The sequence below is a fragment of the Balaenoptera borealis genome (genome assembly GCF_965194805.1).
Source record: "Balaenoptera borealis genome assembly, chromosome: 9".
Taxonomy (NCBI): domain Eukaryota; kingdom Metazoa; phylum Chordata; class Mammalia; order Artiodactyla; family Balaenopteridae; genus Balaenoptera; species Balaenoptera borealis.
In genome coordinates, this window is record NC_138873.1 from 111,248,611 (window position 1) to 111,267,469 (window position 18,859).

The following is an 18,859-nucleotide window of genomic DNA, read 5'->3' on the forward strand; positions in this document are numbered from 1 at the left end:
CTGCTCTCTGCATGTGCCTTCAGTCCGGCCGCTCAGCTGTGTCTGCCCTTGGGATCGGAGCTGTCAGCTGCATGGCCAGAGTGTTTATCATCACCAGGACCTGCTGACCAGCACAGTTCATTGTCTGATGTGTTCTCTCATAAACACACACACAACGTGGTGTCTTTTTAGAACATCATTTGTTGAGCAACTAGGCATGGAGGAATCAATGTTACTGTTCTTGTTACCTACACAGCACAGAGCCACTAAACACATCTGCTGTTTGCACACTGCAGCTGGGGACAGTGGATGTGGCGGAAAGCGGAAAAGAAAGGGCCTCCACCTGGTCTCGGATAATCCGTATCTGTGAGAAGGCTGCCTCCATGTCCCACAAAGGCTGCAGCCAGACCGTGGGCCTCGGACCCTTCCTGTCCGCTGCTTCAGGCCTGGAGAACCCTGGGCCCCTCACTCCATAACAACATCACTTTTTTTTTGCATAAAAATAGAAATGCATTTTTTAAAATTCTTATTGGAGTATAGTTGATTTGCGATGTTGTGTTAGTTTCAGGTGTACAGCAAAGTGAATCAGTTATACATATATATATATCCACTCTTTTAGATTCTTTTCCGATAGAGGTTATTACAGAGTATTGAGTAGAGTTCCCTGTGCTATACAGTAGGTTCTTATTAGCTATCTATTTCATATATAGTGTTGTGGTCCAAGCACAGGTTGGAAAAAGAATTTCCACACATGAGGTATTTTAGAAGATTGTGAGTTTATTTAGAACAAAGAGCAGAGTTGGTGAGGGGCGCTGCGAATCCAGCAGGCCGACTTCCTGATGGACCAGGGAGAGCCAACCCCCTTTGTGGGCTAGTAGCCAACCTTTATAGCCTCAAGACAAAGGAAATTCCTGCTGGCAGGATGGCATTAGGTGATGGGTCAGGAGGATACAAGGTTACTACATGGTGAATATTTTGCCTAATATGGAGTTGGGGGGCTGTCCAGTTTAGATTAGGAGAGACCGTGGCAACAGTTGTTATGGGGGCTCGGTTAATTCTGGAGTTTTTGTCCTGTGTCCTTGATGTAGGGTGTCCTTGATGTAGGGCTCCACATATAATAGCGTGTGTATGTTAATATCCCAATTTATCCCTCCCCCCATGGCATCACTTTCTAATGAATAGCACAGTAGTTTATAAATGAACAAGAACACAAACAAAATGGGTCCACAAAGCTTCATACAGTTCACCTGATGCCCACAAAAGTCCCTCAGCTATGTTGCTATTTTTATCTCCAAGTTAGAGGCGAGGCCTCCAAACCCAGGTCTCTGATTGCAGCCTGCCCTTCCCGGCCCTTCACACCCAACTCGTGCTCAGGAGGGCCCGGACTGGCACTCTGGGTTTTGCTGCCTTGTTAACACTTCCTTGATCAACTGACCTCAGTTCAGGCCTAGCTGGCGTCTGAGAAGTGAACGTGAACAAATACAATTTACCAGGAGCTGCCACAGCAAATCAATAACCTGTCGAATATCAGGAAACTGTTGGTGAACACAGCATCTCATTCCATCAATCAGTCATCGCGTTCATTATAAGCTGTGTTCGTTCTACCTCGTGTGGTTTTTGTCTCCCCAGAATGAACGTGGTGCTAAGTGTTGTATGTTTAATGTTGTCTGCAGTGCCGCCAGCCGCTCTGAGACTGCATGGATCTGGAAATCGTAATCTTGCCTGGAGTGTAAAATGCATGCAGCCTGTAGATACATGTGCACGTGTAACTGTCATCCCCATTTTCCTGTAGAGATGTTTTAGAAATTACAAAGAGATAGGCTCCCCCCCCAAAAAAACAAAAAAAAACCTTTTTCTTAGGTCTCAAAAGTTGAGGTTAAATCTAAAATCTGTTTCTAAGGCGAACACCAAACCAGTTCTCTGGTCTTTCCAGTGTCATTGTGCACAAACCGCTGTGCTTGGTCTCAGGCTTCGTTGAATCCAGGAAGGGTGTGCAAAACTGTGGAATGAGACGGACTTGAATGCAAACAGAGAGGTTCAATAAAGCTCAAATTTGCAATAAGGGAAAACTGTATCGCTGTGCCCCTACTTGCTAAGAACATTCTGTGTATTGAAGTACGTGGTCGTATGCAGTTCCATCCGAGCATTTACCCACGTGGGTGGACGGCACTGCCCGAAACGCGCTAACGCTGCCCTGTGCTCCGCCCGCAGCCAGAAGCTCAGCTTCAAGGAGCGCGTGCGCATGGCGAGCCCACGGGGCCAGAGCGTCAAGAGCAGGCAGGCCTCGCTGGGCGACAGGCGGTCCCCCAGCACGGACATCACCGCCGAGGGCAGCCCCACCAAAGTGCAGAAGAGCTGGAGCTTCAACGACCGCACCCGCTTCCGGCCCTCGCTGCGGCTCAAGAGCTCCCAGCCCAAGCCGGTGGCAGATGGTAAGCCCGTGCCTTTTCTCCGTAACCGTTTCACTGTACGCTCGACATGATGAGTGGTTAATTCTCCCCGGTGCCAATCGCAGAGAGGAGGAGACAACCCCAGGGGGAGAACTGTTTGTTTGTTTTCTTGGAAATTTATTCCCTGCTGTGGGCGAGTGTACAGAAGTTTACCTTTGGAAGCAACTTTGACAGCTAGATCTGCATTTCAGGGAAGTCAGACACAGTGTTGTTAATTCTTCACTCATATCTCCAGCATATTGTTATTTCTCAGGCGAGGTCCGTATCAGGTCAACAGGACTGTGCTTCGGACGCACAGGACGTGTCTGACCTGCAAAGGCCCGAACGTGGCCAGGTGCTCGGGAACCTTGAGACACAGGGAGAAGGGGCCGGAGCCTTTCTGGACCCAGTCAGGATGCTGTTCCTTTTCTGCGAGGCTCTGTTCTCCCCTAAATCAGAGACCATTGCTCATCTTTGCTCGAGAGATTCTCATTGAAAGTTCTTATCTAATGATAAGTGGAATTCAGGTTCTTCTCCTGAGAGGCATTAACCTATTTTTTTAAAATTAATTCATTAATTTATTTATGGCTGTGTTGGGTCTTCGTTTCTGTGCAGGGGCTTTCTCTAGTTGGGGCAATTGGGGGTCACTCTTCATCGCGGTGCACGGGCCTCTCACTGTCGCGGTCTCTCTTGTTGCGGAGCACAGGCTCCAGACGCGCAGGCTCAGTAGTTGTGGCTCACGGGCCCAGTTGCTCCGCGGCACGTGGGATCCTCCCAGACCAGGGCTCGAACCCGTGTCCCCTGCATTGGCAGGCAGATTCTTCAACCACTGCGCCACCAGGGAAGCCCCAACCTATTTTTTTATTTATCATATTTTGTGGCAGAAGCTTACTTGCCAACACGTTTTATTGAGTGCCGTATAATTTCAATGTTTATGAAGTAAAACATTTTGTTGTTTTTCATTTAAGATTAGCTTGGCTTTCCTTTTAAGAACACCCCCCAGGATCTCTCATCCTGGGCAAAGAACCAAAATCAAATCGCATCTTCCATTAATGCGTAAAAGCCCGCAAAGGCTGTCAGCCCCGCTGTGCCCACTCCCGAGCAGAACCTGCGTTCTCCCAGGCAGCGGGATAAAATTAACAACCCGGGGGCCCACAGTGACCTCAGGCTCCCTCAGCCCCCGGCCCTCCCGGCCCATTCAGAGCTCGTGGGGCCGCCCCCCACTCTCAGGGAAGCCCCCGAGTTCCCTCCTCACACTTCCCACCCTGCACATCCAGGAACGACGGGCTCTTCCAGCAGCGCCCAGCGGCTGACCCGGCACAGGCCCTCCTGGTGGAGCTCGCAGCTGCCGTCTGGGCTGCACACTTGACCCGCCAGGTGCCCTCCTCCTGCCGCTGTGCTAGGGTGGGAAGTGCTCCCCCCAGCACCGGCCACCCCTCCCGGCCCTACACCAAGCCCCCGAGTGTCCCGAGTCACTGGCGGCACAGATCTCAGTGTCCTCTGGTCTCCGCACTCCTCCTCCTCCCTAGGAATTGGCTGAAAGCCCATGAACAGCTGAGTCAAGAGTTAGCAGTTACACGGCTTGTGTAGCCCTCAAAATAGACTTGCCGAATATAAATGGACACATGATTTCTGGAAGGCAAGTTGGCAACAGATATCAAGAGCCTTTACATCTGCCTAAGCTTGGACGCCTCCCACCCACCAATTCCATTTCTAGGATACAGTCGATATAATGAAGTAGCAGACGTTAGAAAAGATGCTATAAGTCTAAAATTATTGAAATAGAAGAAGGATCACAAACAGTAAATTATTCCATTTTGGCTGTGTGTGGATGTGTGTGTAAATTCATATATTTATACTAAAAGTTCTGGAAAGATTTATAACAATGAATGAACAGTTACCTGCAAGAGGTAAGATCAGAGTTATATTTTGTTTCTTCATGTTGTTCATCTGTATTTCCTATTATTTCTACAATGAACATGTAAAGCTTTTGTGATAAAAAGGCAGAAGAGGACTTTCTATTAAAAAATCGGGTCCTCCTCTCAGACACTGCCCTTTTCCTCTCCCTCACTCTGGGGGCCCTTGGCCTAACTGGTGGCCACCAAACCCCTCTCCTTAGGTGGCGTTCCTCCTGGTCTCGGTGCCGGGGACCAGCCTTCACCGAGGGTAGACGTGGACTGTCTAATGAGGTTTGACAGCTCCTACTACGAATAGAACTGTATTAGGCTCCAGGGCTGCCGTAACAAAGTACCACAGACTGGGTGGCTTAAACAACAGAAACTTATTTTCTCACAGTTTCAGAGGCTACAAGTCTGAGATCTCCTTGGGTCATAGACGGCCACCTTCTCCCTGTGTCTCCACTTCTTCTTCCCTCTGTGCATGTCTGTGTCCAGATTTCCTCCTCTTATAAGGACACCAGTCATATTGGATTAGAACCCACTCAGATGACCTCATTTTAACTTCATCATCTCTTTCAAGACCCTGTCTCTGAATTCTCAGGGACTGAGGGCCGGGACTTCAGCACATGGAATTTGTCGGAATGCCGTTCAGCCCATACCGGAGCCCCTGCAAACTCACAGCACAGCATCCCCGGGGGTGCACACAGCTCCAACCCTCGCCCTGGGTCCACACGCACTGGAAACGCATGTATTGCCACAGCGGGTCCTTACCCTTCCAACGTGGGCTTCAGAAAGCATCGCTTCCGTGCTGTGAAGTCCTTACGGTTGGCTGAGCACACCTAAATATAAAAGTCAGAGAATCCAGATTCTGAATATGGAAAATGAATTCTACTTGTATGTTTGGCCAGAGGGGAAGCATTTTTCACAGACCCCTAGAGTCAGCAGTATCCATCACACTATTTTCAGTTACTGCAAAGATGTCTCAGGGGTCAGACAAATAGAAACAGAAGTCCTGTTCTCTTCCAGACCACAAACTGCAAAGGTCTCCTACCATGCATTTTCTGCATCATCTCGTACAAGTGCAGTTCTCTTTGGTTAGAAGGGAATTGCTTTTCCCTGGTTGATGCCTGTCTGAATTGGTTCTGAGTCCCCCAGGTGACAGGAGGCCGACTGCTGTCCTGTTGAAGTAGCTTTGCTGGCCGCCCACCCGCAAGAGACCATGACTCCTGACTCCTTGCTCTGTACAGTAGCCCAGAACCTTGACCTCTGATTTACCTCATGGTTAGATCTTGGGAAAACAGAAATTCACTTTTTATAGAAAAAAAAACTGAAGTAGCTATCAAATAAATGTAGACTTCAATTTATACATTTTTATTTATAGTGCCTCTATATGTTTTAAGTATTTCTAAAATCCACTTATTACCCATAGAAAATAATATATAATACTGCATCCAACTCCCAATTATTCTGGATCTATTTGCTCATTCACTTCTGGGGCTCTTTTTTTTTCTACTTCTGTTTTCCCTTTACATATTTTAGGCATTTCAATGCCCGTTAACAGCTCAGGGAGAGTGGATGAATAGCAGAAAGAAAAATAGAAATTCAGACTGGCCTTGAGGTTAATAACTAACTTACATTTGGAAAATAATGGGCCTGTTAACTAAAAGACACCATAATAGGAAAACAAAAGAAATTTAAGGTTAATCTGTAAATTTTAATAATTCTTCCCAAATCTGATACTCTTTACTGCAGATGGTATTATTGTTATAATTTAATGACTCTTACAAAAGGTTATTAAATATTCCATGTTGTTTTTATTTGCTATCATTTTTGATGAAATTTACATGCTACATTTTAAAGGACACAGTTTTAAATTCCACATCCATGTGTACGGGAGAAGTGGAAAGTAACAGGCAGATGTTGTCACCAGAAATTTACAAAAAGCAAAAGGAAGAAAGTAAACTGTAAGGGACTAGGGTGGTGTTGCCATAGCAAACTGATTTTGACCAATATGATATGAATAGTATTTTTAGTTTATAAATCTAATAATAAGAGATAGAAATGTTCCATTAGTCAATCAATAGTATTTAAGCCTCTTCATACAATCTCAAAATTTAGGTAGGATATGACTTTTTTAGATGCCATATATAATGAGTGTGTGATCATGCATTTTGTGTCCTTCTGTGTCTGGCTTATTTCAGTTGGCATAATGGCCTCCACGTTCATCCATCTTGTTGCAAATGGCAGGATATCTTTCTTTTTTAAGGATGAGTAATACACCATTGTATAATTTATACCACAATTTCATTTCACTATATATGTATATCGTCATCATGGTGTACACTTTAAATATGTACAATTTTCATTTTAAAAATACAATAAAAATAAATTAGGTGGCTTAAAAATATTTGTATTTTAATATACAAGAATAATAATGATGAAAGTAACATTTATTGTCTGGCACTGTTCTGAGTGCTTTACTTTGATGATTTCATTTCATTCTTCTGATAACCCTATGAGGGAGGAAAGTCATGATCCCCATGTTGTGAATGAGGGAGCTGAGAGCTGCCCAAATCTAAGAGCCGTGAGCAGGGGAGCCTCGGTGCACACCCAGACCGTCTGATTTCCCAGCCCTCCTGTAGGACACGTTCAGAGCTGTGCCCTCAGATGTCGTATCGGTTTCCCTTTAAGCATCTTTCATTTCTCCTTCTTCGCACTGTTGCTCTTCCATCTTCAGTTGGCCAGATTCCCCTCAGAAACCATTCGACTTTGCCGCTGGCCCACCCCTCCTTCTCCCAACCTCTGAACTGCATCATCTTCAAAGAGTGGCAGGTTCGGCAAATTGGGAAACAGCCTTTAGATGACCCGTCTCTGTGTCAATCAAGTACCTGGCAGAGGCTCAGGATCACAGCCATCTGGCCTGCGTCTGTTACCCAAGGAGGGAGGCAGACCGTGAGGCCATCTGAGGTCTGTTTCCAGATACAGAAGGCGGTATCAGGGGATGGACAGCTGTCAGCACAGACGAGCACATGCAACGTGGCAGAAGCAGGTCCGAGGAATGCCAGACAGCAGAGCCCAAAGGATGCAATTAGAGAGAGCTCGGGGCAAGCCGAGCTTTCTGGTGACTAGTTAGTTTGCTGTCAAAGAGGCTTTCGTGACGGACCCTGCTGTACTGGGAATGCCTTTCAGAGTTGCATCAAAGAGCACGAAAATCTCGACAGAGATAAGGCAGTAGCTGGAGGTGGCTCCACCCTGTAGAGCGTAAAAAAAAAAAATCTGTCTCGAATACTGCCTATAACGTGCACGTCTCAACATGTGTAACATTGTTGCTGCTCAAGGGAAACGCATCGGTTCTTGTGGGAAGCCCTCAGGGCTCGGGCTGGCTGCTCTACGTTCATGAGAAAGGCTGCCAGCCTTGGGTGCAGGGGTCCCCGAGCAGAGGCTGGGGGGCGAAGAGGCGAAATGCCTACCGATCGTGGGGGTCCCTGAGGCCCGTCCCCTTGTTCCAGGCGCTGCCAGGAGCTCTTCTCTCTTCACTTCTCTTCTTTGCCTTTCTCCTCCAGCCAGGGTACCCGCTAGGGTGCCTTTGGCCGCGGGGCACAAGAGAAGCAGGCTCCACTACCTTAACCAGTAATGAAATGTGTCATCCACACGACGTGAAGAGAAGGTCGGAGGCAGGACAGCTCCCAGCCAGGAGGCAGGCGCCCTGGCTCTCCTGCTCTCGGCTCTCTCCTTTCGCTCTGCCCAGCTGTGCTCTGTGTGCTGCTTCCTCCAGGCTGGCAGCCGGATGTCTACGAGCATCTTCCCCACACACGGCGCTTTGAGAGGCAAAGGGGGGAGCGCCCTAGGTTGTGAGGAAAACGGTCCACTCACGTCTTACGTGGCAGAACTGGGTCTCACGCCTGAAATGACCACTGGTGAGGAGAGCGGGCGCCGGAGTTGTCAGTCGGCATCCGGCACCTGGTCTGCGGCCAGACTCCTCCACAGCGAGTAGGTCAAGGGACAGGGCAGGGGCTGTGGCTGGAGAGATGTGAGGGTCTGTGTTTGGGGATCGGCTCTTGGGAGAAAACCTCCAGTGGTGTCTGACACAGCCAAGAAATCTTTCCTGCTTTGTCGTGAAGGCGGCGGGGAAGAATGCCCTTAAACGTGCTTCCTCCCAGATATTCTGTCCACATGTCATTTCTGTTCCTCTGAGTGTCTAAAAGCCAGATTGAGACATGTTTTTGGTTTATTTCTTGTTTATCATTATCTTTTCTTTTTTTCCTCCTTTCTTTCATCACCTAATCTCCATGAGACCGTGACCGCAGACTGGCCTAACTCCTTGTATTTCAAAAGAAGGACAAAGCGGGTAAAGGAAAACCTAGGGGAAAATAAATGAATTTGGATTTAGATAATACAATCTGTCCTCACATGCAGTCGGCCCAGATTGTGGGTTTCCTATCCCCACCACCACCAGACAGAGAATACTGGGGCAGCCGCCTTCCTCAGCACCTCTTCAACGCCCCAGACGCCCCACGCCTCAGGCTGCTTGCCTGGCACCCCATCTTCCCTTTAGGTGAGTGACAGCCGACTGGGTCTCACCTGAAATTAGCAAAAGAGAAGAAATGCACAGCCCAGGATGCCGGAACCCTCAACTCCTCTTGAAGGTAGAACGTCCATCCCCTTCCTCTCTTCTTTAACCTCTGTCCTCTGGGTCCCCGGCCCACCGTCTCGTAAACATCTTGTTTGAGATTGTCAGTAGAAGATCAACGGGAACACTGGCGAAAGGGAAGCATTTTAGTGCAGTGGTTTTGCAACCAGCCTCAACTAACAGCCTCCTGTACCCACAACGGGGTATTCTCCTCCAAGCAGCAGAAATCACAAGCTACCAGCATTTTATATTTCACCCATCCGTACACACGGCCCTTTCATCTGGTGCTGGTCCTCTTCTGCGCTTCTCTTCCAATGGCATCTGCTTCCCTCGTGTTTTTCTCAGTCTCCCCAGTTGACAATTTTGGTGTTTCCGCAAAATGCCAAGCATAGCACTGCACGTAGCGTTTTTCCTGACTTCCTGCTCTGTTGATCCAGCTTCACCCAGACTCTGATTATCGTTTTCCACAATACGTGATACTTCCTGGCGCTTTCTGAAATTACCTGATGCTCACTCTGCGTCATGCTGACAGATTTAGTTCTTGTGAAGGCTTGTGTTCCCTCAGGGCTTCAGCTGGACCCTGGAAGGGACCCCTGACTGGGGAGCTCACCCACTCCTCTGAGTTCCACCTGGAGCAAAGCCTGAGGGTTTTCTTTCACACCAGAGCAAAAGGATTTCCTGAGAATGACTGGGTCTAAAGTCTGGAAATTACAAGTCCAGTCTATGCCCAACTTAACTGTTGGCATAATTCTGTGCAAAAGCCTGGAGGGTATTTAGTAGGAATCTGAAACACACTTTCCATCCTTCACCAAGGTAACTGGTGAAAAGCATTACCTGGAGGAATCACCTCAATTCCTGTCCACGGGTTTCTTTTCTCCTTAGTTGTCCGGGTTCCCCGTTTATTCAACCAGGGACGGATCCTTCTTCTTTCCTGAGTGTCCTGCCCTCTTCCTGTCCCCCAGCATCTGCTCTTGTGTCCCAGGGTTCTTATCCCTATGGGGGGGGTAGTTGGGGAGAAGAGACCTTTCCATCTCTGGTTATAGACTGTAAGAGACTAAGTATTTATCGTATTTCTGGTAAATGGTTGCTTTTTCCAATACTTTTGTGAAATGCCTGTTCCCGGTTTTTAATAAGTGGGGAAATGCGTTTCTATTTTGATTGAACTGGAGATTGCCCTGGCTTTCTGTTCTAATCCAAGTACTCTGTATCACAGAACAAGATTTCTGTCCAGATTTCTCTAGGTTCTTCCCCAATGTTTGTTGTCACCCTACAGTGATAGGGAAAATGATGTTTGGTTTCTCGTGGTGGGGAAAAAATAGCTCCCTGCTTTAGATCTGAGTTTTGAATGGATTCTACCTCCTTTCTTCCGGCAGAATCTAAGCTGCCAGGTGACCTCTGAGTACAACCTTAAGCCATGTCTTTCCACCTTCTGCGGATCCAGGTTTTATTGAGAATTGCAGGGTTGTGTAAATTGGAACTCTGAATTTTGTTTCTCCAGCACAGCAAAGTGTATGTGCATGTGTACGTGGGTGCTTTAAAATGAATTGGAATGCTGTATTAGTTATCTGTTACTTATGGACACTTGCACTCTCACAGTCTCTGAGGTCAAGAGTCCTGCAGTGACTTGGCTGGGTGATTCTGGCTCAGAGTCAGGCTCTCGCTGGGCCCAATGTCATCTCAAGGCTCAGCAGGGTGGGGGTGGGGAGGGTCCATTCTCAGCCCACCGCAGCACTTGCTGGCAGGTCTCATTCCCTCCTCACATCGGCCCCTTCATTCATTTCCTGGACATCCTCTTGAGGTGCGGCCGCAGAGACAGTACACACTCGAGAAAGGGAGAGAGTACCCAAGACAGAGGCTGCCGTCTTTTCAAAGAACCAGCTTTTAGTTTCGTTGATCTTTTCTATTGTTTGCTTCATCTCTGTTTCATTTATTTCTGCTCTGATCTTTATGATTTCTTTCCTTCTACTAACTTGGGGTTTTGTTCTTCTTTCTCTAGTTGCTTTAGGTGTAAGGTTAGGTTGTTTATTTGAGATTTTTCTTCTTTCCTGAGGTAAGATTGTTTGCTATAAACTTCCCTCTTAGAACTGTTTTTGCTGTGTCCCATAGGTCTTGGATCATCGTGCTTTCATTTTCATTTCTCTCTAGGTAATTTTTTTTTATAAAATTTATTTACGTGTATATTAATATAATTTAAGTTTGTTTTTTTTTAACATCTTTATTGGAGTATAATTGCTTTACAATGGTGTGTTAGTTTCTGCTTTATAACAAAGTGAATCAGTTATACATATACATATGTTCCCATATCTCTTCCCTCTTGCATCTCCCTCCCTCCCACCCTCCCTATCCCACCCCTCTAGGTGGTCACAAAGCACCAAGCTAATCTCCCTGTGCTATGCGGTTGCTTCCCAGTAACCATCTATTTTACATTTGGTAGTGTATATATGTCCATGCCACTCTCTCACTTTGTCCCAGCTTACCCTTCCCCCTCCCCACGTCCTCAAGTCCATTCTCTAGTAGGTCTGTGTCTTTATTCCCATCTTGCCCCTAGGTTCTTCATGACCTTTTTTTTTTTCTTAGATTCCATATATATGTGTTAGCATACGGTATTTGTTTTTCTGACTTACTTCACTCTGTATGACAGACTCTAGGTCCATCCATCTCTAGGTAATTTTTGATTTCCTCTTTTTTTTCGTCAGCGATCCATTGGCTGTTTAGCCTCAATGTGTTTGTGTTTTTTACAGTTTTTTTCTTGTAGCTGATTTCTAATCTCATAGTGTTGTGGTCAGAAAAGATGCTTGATATGATTTCTTTTCTTAAATTTACTGAGGCTCACTTTGTGGCCTAGCATGTGATCCATCCTGGAGAATGTTCCATGTGCACTTGAGAAGAATGTGTATTCTTCTTTTAGATGGAATGCTCTATAAATATCAATTAAGTCCATCTGGTCTAATGTGTCATTTAAGGCCTGTGTTTCCTTGTTGATTTTCTGTCTGGATGATCTGTCCATTGGTGTAAGTGGAGTGTTAAAGTCCCCCACTATTATTGTGTTACTGTCGATTTCCCCTTTCATGGCTGTTAGTATTTGCCTTATGTATTGAGGTGCTCCTACGCTGGGTGCATATATATTTAAAATTGTTATATCTTCTTCTTGGATTGATCCCTTGATCATTATGTAGTATCCTTCTTTGTCTCTTGTGGCAGTCTTTAAAGTCTACTTTGTCTGATATGAGTATTGCTACTCCAGCTTACTTTTGATTTCCATTTGCATGGAATGCCTTTTTCCATCCCTTCACTTTCGGTCTGTGTGTGTCTCTAGATCTGAAGTGGTTCTCTTGTAGACAGCATATATATGGGTCTTGTTTTTGTATCCATTCAGCCAGTCTATATCTTTTGGTTGGGGTATTTAATCCATTTACATTTAAGGTAATTATCAATATGTATGTTCTTATTGCCATTTTGTTAATTGTTTTGGATTTGTTTTTGTAGGTCTTTTTTCTTCCATTCCTCTTTTGTTCTCTTCTCTTGTGATTTGCTGACTAACTTTAGAATGGTATTTGGATTGCTTTTTCTATTTGTGTGTATGTATCTATTGTAGATTTTTGGTTTGCCCTTACCATGAGGTTTTGATATAGCAGTCTATATATAAACAAGGTTGTTTTGAGTTGCTGGTCTTTTAATTTCAAATGCATTTCCAATATCCTGCATTTGTACTTCCCTCTTCTCATGATTGCTGGTTTTGATATCATATTTGTGTGTGGATGATTTCCTACCTTTATTGTATGTTTGCCTTTACCAGCGAGCATTTCCATTTGTAATTTTCTTGTTTCTAGTTGTGGCCTTCTCTTTTCTGCCTAGAGAAGTTCCTTTAGCATTTGTTGCAAAGCTGGTTCGGTGATGCTGAATTCTCTTAGCTTTTGCTTGTGTGTAAAGCTTTTGATTTCTCCATCGAATCTGAGTGAGATCCTTGCTGGGTAGAGTAATCTTGGTTGTAGGTTTTTCCCTTTCATCACTTTAAATATATCCTGCCACTCCCTTCTGGCTTGCAGAGTTTCTGCTGAGAAGTCAGCTGATAACCTTATGGGAATTCCCTTGTGTGTTATTTGTTGCTTTTCCCTTGTTGCTCTTAATATTTTTCCTTTGTCTTTAATTTTTGTCAGTTTGATGACTATGTGTCTCAGCGTGTTTCTCCTTGGGTTTATCCTGCCTGGGACTCTCTGTGCTTCCTGGACTTGGGTAACTACTTCCTTTCCCATGTTAGGGAAGTTTTCAGCTATTATCTCTTCAAATATTTTCTCAGGTCCTTTCTCTCTCTCTTCTCCCTCTGGGGCCCCTGCAATGCAAATGTTGGTGCATTTAACGTTGTCCTAGAGGTCTCTTAGACCTCATTTCTTTTCATTCTTTTTTCTTTGCCCTGTTCCATGGCAGTGATTTCCACCATTCTGTCTTCCAGCTCACTTATGCATTCGTCTGCCTCAGTTACTCTGCTATTGATTCCTTCTCATGTATTTTTCATTTAAGTTATTGTATTATTCATCTCTGTTTGTTCTTTAGTTCTTCTAGGTCTTTGTTAAACATTTCTCGTATCTTCTCGATCTTTGCCTCCATTCTTTTTCCAAGATCTTGATCATCATTACCAACATTACTGTGAATTCTTTTTTTGGGAAGACTGCCTATATCCACTTCACTTAATTGTTCTTCTGGGGTTTTATCTTGTTCCTTCATCTGGGAACTATTCCTCTGCCATCTCGTTTTGGCTAACTTCCTGTGATTGCAGTTTCCCTTCCACAGGCTGCAGGGTTGTAGTTCTTCTTCCTTCTGCTGTCTGCTCCCTGGTGAGTGAGGCTGTCTAAGAGGCTTGTGCAGGCTTCCTGGTGGGAGGGAGTGGTGCCTGCCCACTGGTGGTTGGAGCTGGGTCTTGTCCCTCTGGCAGGCAGGGCCGTGTCAAGGGGTTTGTTTAGCAGGCTGCTGTGGGCTCAGGAAGACTTTAAGCAGCCCATCTGCTGTTGGGTGGGGCTGCGTTCCGCCCTGTTGGTTGTTTGGCCTGAGGCGTCCCAGCGCTGGAGCCTACAGGCTGTTGGGTGGGGCCAGGTCTTGGGGAGAAAATGGTGGCCTTCAGGAGGGCTCACGCCAGTGAGTGCTTCCCAGAACCGCTGCTGCCAGTGTCTTTGTCCCCACGGTGAGCCACAGCTGCCCCCAGCCTCCGCAGGAGACCCTCCAATACCAATAGGTAGGTCTTGCCCAGGCCATTATGAGGTCACCACTTTTTTTCCCTGGGTCCTGGTGCACACAAGACCTTGTATGTGCCCTCCAAGGGTGTAGTTCCTGTTTCCCCCAGTCCTGTGGAATTCCTGCGATCAAACCCCACTGGCCTTCAAACCCAGATTCCCTGGGGGCTCCTCCTCCCATTGCCAGACCCCCAGGCTAGGGCCTCAGAACTTTCACTCTTGTGGGAGAACTTCTGCGGTATAATTATTTTCCAGTTTGTGGGTCACCCACCCAGAGGATATGGGATTTGATTTAATTGTGATTGCGCCCCTCCTACTGTCTCGTTGTGGCTTCTTCTTTGTCATTGGATGTAGGATATCTCTTTTAGTATGTTCCAGCGGTTTTTTTGGCGATGGCTGTCCAGCAGTTAGTTGTGATTTTGGTGTTTTCGTAAGAAGAGGTGAGGTCATGTCCTTGTCTCTACCTCTGCTGCAGTCCTTTATAGCCTAACATCTCATCACCTCCTCCTGTGTGACCTCAGGGTCACACAGACCAACCCTGGGACCATGTAAAGGGGACTGCACAGAGCGGTGGGTACCTGGAAGTGGACTCACTGGGGACCGTCTCAATGGCTAGCTACACAGATGCCATTGTACTGGCAGGTCTTTTAAGTGACAGGTTTCCACCACTGCCTGCTGTCTTTCCAGGAGCCCCAACCACCAGCTCCCCAACCCTTTCAGTCGTCTCCATTACCTGCCTCCCTCTAGAGGCATTTGGGCTTGGGGTCTCCAGTCTAACCATGTCACGTCCAGAATCCTATGTATTATATTTCAGAAAAACCCCGGCACCTCCTGGTCAGCCTTGATCACATGACAGCTAGACTTTTGTGTTCCAGTCTTAGTGCAGCCTTTCAAAAGTCATATCGAGCATTTGATTAGTGTGACAAGAAATAAAAGGACATGAGGAAGCAGGAAGCCAGCTAGTCAGGAGGAAAACCAAAGTGTGCTAACCTCTACCCCAGAGCTCTTTCTTTTATAATGTGTGGCCCGCCTTTAGCTGCTTCAAGAGCTTGAAGAGATGTTCTTGGTCACTTCAGAGAGCGGCACAAGAACCCAGTGTGAACACCAGCTTTTAGCTCAGTATCAGGACAGTCTAGCAATGAGAGACCCCACACCAGTGGGAGAGTCCATCCCTGGGCGCCTTCACCCCGAACCTGGATCATCAACACTCCGGGACCCCAGGCCCCGAGGAGGTCAAGCCAGGCACCCCCAGAGAGATCTTCTGAGCCCGGGTTCTGTAACTGCTCCTTAACCATCACCTCTTATCCTCCCTGAAAAGTAGAGGAGGGAGGGGAGGACCGGCTGAGGGACGCTGTTCTGACCTGCCCTCATCTCCCTCGATGCAGAGAAAGGTGCTTTGCGTGGCCTCTTACCTCTCACGAGCCCCACTTTGTCTCTTCCCTTCTACTATCGGCTGCAGCCCTGAATCTCCTGAGAAGTGTGTCCTCTGTGCCCCGCCTACCTTGACGTGTGTGTGTGTGTGTGTGCGTGTGTGTGTGCACGTGAGCGCTCCAGAGTGGAGCCTTCACAGGACGGTGAATTCCCTTCAACTGGTGGGTTCCCATTCAAGTCACCGAATGTGGGGGGACTGCGCAGGGCCAGCATTTTTCCGGCACTAAAGGGGCCAGGTGAGTAGACATGACCCATTTGTCTGTAAGCTTTACCACCAGCCCCACCCCAGTGACCGTGTTGATTGGCCCCGGGGAGCGGGGAGGCATCTTCCTCACCGTGCAGCCTTCACGCTTTCCACAAAATAAGCACAAAGTCAGCTATTACACAAAGCACAGAATTTAGCCCCTATATAAGGGGAGCACTTTACAGCTGCATGGTGATTTTTCATTCATATATTTCAAGCTATTTCCTTCAAAGGCACACTTAGTTCTCTGTTCCACAAAGAGAAACCAATAGGACACAATTTTTAAGTTATATTTAATTGCTCTCATGGAGTGTTCTACTGGGTAAAAAAGAAAGAAAGAAAGAAAGAAGAAAAAAAGGCCAGGATCCTTTCAATGGCTGACCCAGGAAAAAGCCGAGTTACCCAGGCTTTGCTTTCTGTTATCTGCAGTCTGAAGCTCAAATTGTTCTAAATTCCTTTTATTTTCAACGTCTGATTTTTCCCAGCTTTCCTTCTCTTGCCATCTCTTTCCCCTGTTTCCATGTACAATGCATAACAACACTTCCTAAACTCTGAAAATATAGAAAGCTCAGAAGAATATCGCCTGGGGAAAGTTAACCCCTGTACCTCTAGTCGCAAAGATTCATTGGCACATGAAACCCTGGATTCCGCCTGGTGAGGGATTTCCATCTTTCATTAAACTTATGCAGTAGCAACTGGTGTACTACATCACTGTGTCGGAGCCAGTGAATAAGCTTTCCCCAAACTGAACCTGTGTTCCCATCCTTTTGTGTTTTGGTTGAAAAAAGTCATGACCTCACGTTGTCTTGTATTTGTCTCAGTTATCTGTTCAGACAAAGCTGTCCCCTCCCCCCAGATTTAGTGGCTTAAAACAGCAACCCTTTTTCAGCCTGCACTTCTGTTGGCAGTGCTTCGGGCCTTGGCTGGACTCACCTGTACACCTGTGACCAGCTGCTGGGCGAACCCATCTCCACTCCATGCAGTCTCCCAGACTCCAGCAGGTCGGGCAGATTCTCGTGGTGGTAGGTTCCTAAGAGAGTGTTACCGAATGCAAGTCCGTGTGCCTGACGCACGGTGAGGCCAAACAATACCGAAACGTCGGCGTTTGGAGCAGAGAAAGGTTTATTGCAGGGCCGAGCAAGAAGAACAGGTGGCTCGTGCCCCAAAAAACCCCCGAACTCCCTAAAGGGTTTCAGCAAAGCATCTTTAAAGGCCAGGTGAGGGAAGGGCGTGGTTACTTGTTGCAAACTTCTTTGTGTAGCATCCTTTGCTCTTGCAGCTGTCCGTGTAGGTCGGGTCACAATGTTCCTGTAAACCTCGAACAAGACAAATGTTATTCTCTGTTCTGCAACTTTGTTATCTCTATATGAATGTAAAGGTGTCATACCCTTAAAGGTCAGAGCCTTGAGAATGGGCTATTCTGTATATTTCAGGCTAGAGGCAACATTCCTAACTGGAAGCAAAAGTAGTAGAATACAAAGGTTAAAGTAAAAGAAGCAGATCCAGTATGGAGTCAAGCTTGTTCTTCTCTGTTAAAAGAGTAGAAGCGGAACCTGCAAGGTCTGCTGAGGCCTTGCTTCAAGTGCTCACAGAGTGACAGCCACTGCATCCTGAGGGTCACAGCAAATCATGGGGACGGCCTAACGTGAAGTGGGGACTCCACTGTCCCAACCCACACCCGCCACTTTAGCTTACTCACTCTTATTATGTGCAGTTGGTTCTGTGGACACGGTGTCGATGGATGATTGCTTTGTGTTTCTCCCCATGGTTTCCTTCACTTCCAGAGCCTCAGAAGGAAAGGCAGGGAAGACAATGTTGTTAGCACCTAATATACGACGGGAGTTGACTAGGCATTTTCTTTTTTTATTTTATTTTTATTTTTTAACATCTTTATTGCAGTATAATTGCTTTACAATGGTGTGTTAGTTTCTGCTGTATAACAAAGTGAATCAGCTATACATGTACATATATCCCCATATCTCCTCCCTCTAGCGTCTCCCTCCCACCCTCCCTATCCCACCCCTCTAGGTGGTCACAAAGCACTGATCTCCCTGTGCTATGCGGCTGCTTCCCACTAGCTAGCTATTTTACATTTGGTAGTGTATATAAGTCCATACCACTCTCTCACTTCGTCCCAGCTTACCCTTCCCCTTCCCAGTGTCCTCAATTCCATTCTCCATGTCTGTTTCTTTATTCCTGTCCTGCCCCTAGGTTCTTCATAAACTTTTTTTTTTTTTTTAGATTCCATATATATGTGTTAGCATACAGTATTTGTTTTTCTCTTTCTAACTTACTTCACTCTGTGTGACAGACTCTAGGTCCATCCACCTCACTACAAATAACTCAATTTCGTTTCTTTTTATGGCTGAGTAATATTCCATTGTATATATGTGCCACATCTTCTTTATCCATGCATCTGTTGATGGACACTTTGGTTGCTTCCATGTCCTGGCTATTGTAAATAGAGCTGCAATGAACATTGTGTGGTACATGACTCTTTTTGAATTATGCTTTTCTCAGGGTATAGGCCCACTAGTGGGATTGCTAGGTCGTATGGTAGTTCTATTATTAGTTTTTTAAGGAACCACCATACTGTTCTCCATAGTGGCTGTATCAACTTACATTCCCACCAACAGTGCAAGAGGGTTCTCTTTTCTCCACACCCTCTCCAGCATTTATTGTTTATAGATTTTTTGATGATGGTCATTCTGACTGGTGTGAGGTGATACCACATTGTAGTTTTGACTTGTATTTCTCTAATGATTAGTGATGTTGAGCATCCTTTCATGTGTTTGTTGGCAATCTGTATATCTTCTTTGGAGAAATGTCTGTTTAGGTCTTCTGCCCATTTTTGGATTGGGTTCTTTGTTTTTTTGATATTGAGCTGCAGGACCTGCTTATGTAATTTGGAGATTAATTCCTTGTCAGTTGCTTTGTTTGCAAATATTGTCTCCCATTCTGAGGGTTGTCTTTTCGTCTTGTTTATGGTTTCCTTTGCTGTGCAAAAGCTTTTACGTTTCATT

At 46.2% G+C, this 18,859-nt stretch overlaps 1 protein-coding gene across 4 annotated transcripts in view; it reads left to right on the forward strand.

Annotated features, from left to right (window-relative positions):
* Window positions 1-18,859, forward strand: part of KCNQ5 (potassium voltage-gated channel subfamily Q member 5) — a 567,647-nt gene that overhangs the window by 503,026 nt on the left and 45,762 nt on the right. For all 4 annotated transcript variants that reach the window (XM_082405058.1, XM_082405060.1, XM_082405059.1 and 1 more), the window contains one exon: window positions 2,191-2,411. In XM_082405058.1, coding sequence (XP_082261184.1) covers window positions 2,191-2,411 — 221 coding nt within the window. The remainder of the gene's footprint in view (window positions 1-2,190; window positions 2,412-18,859) is intronic.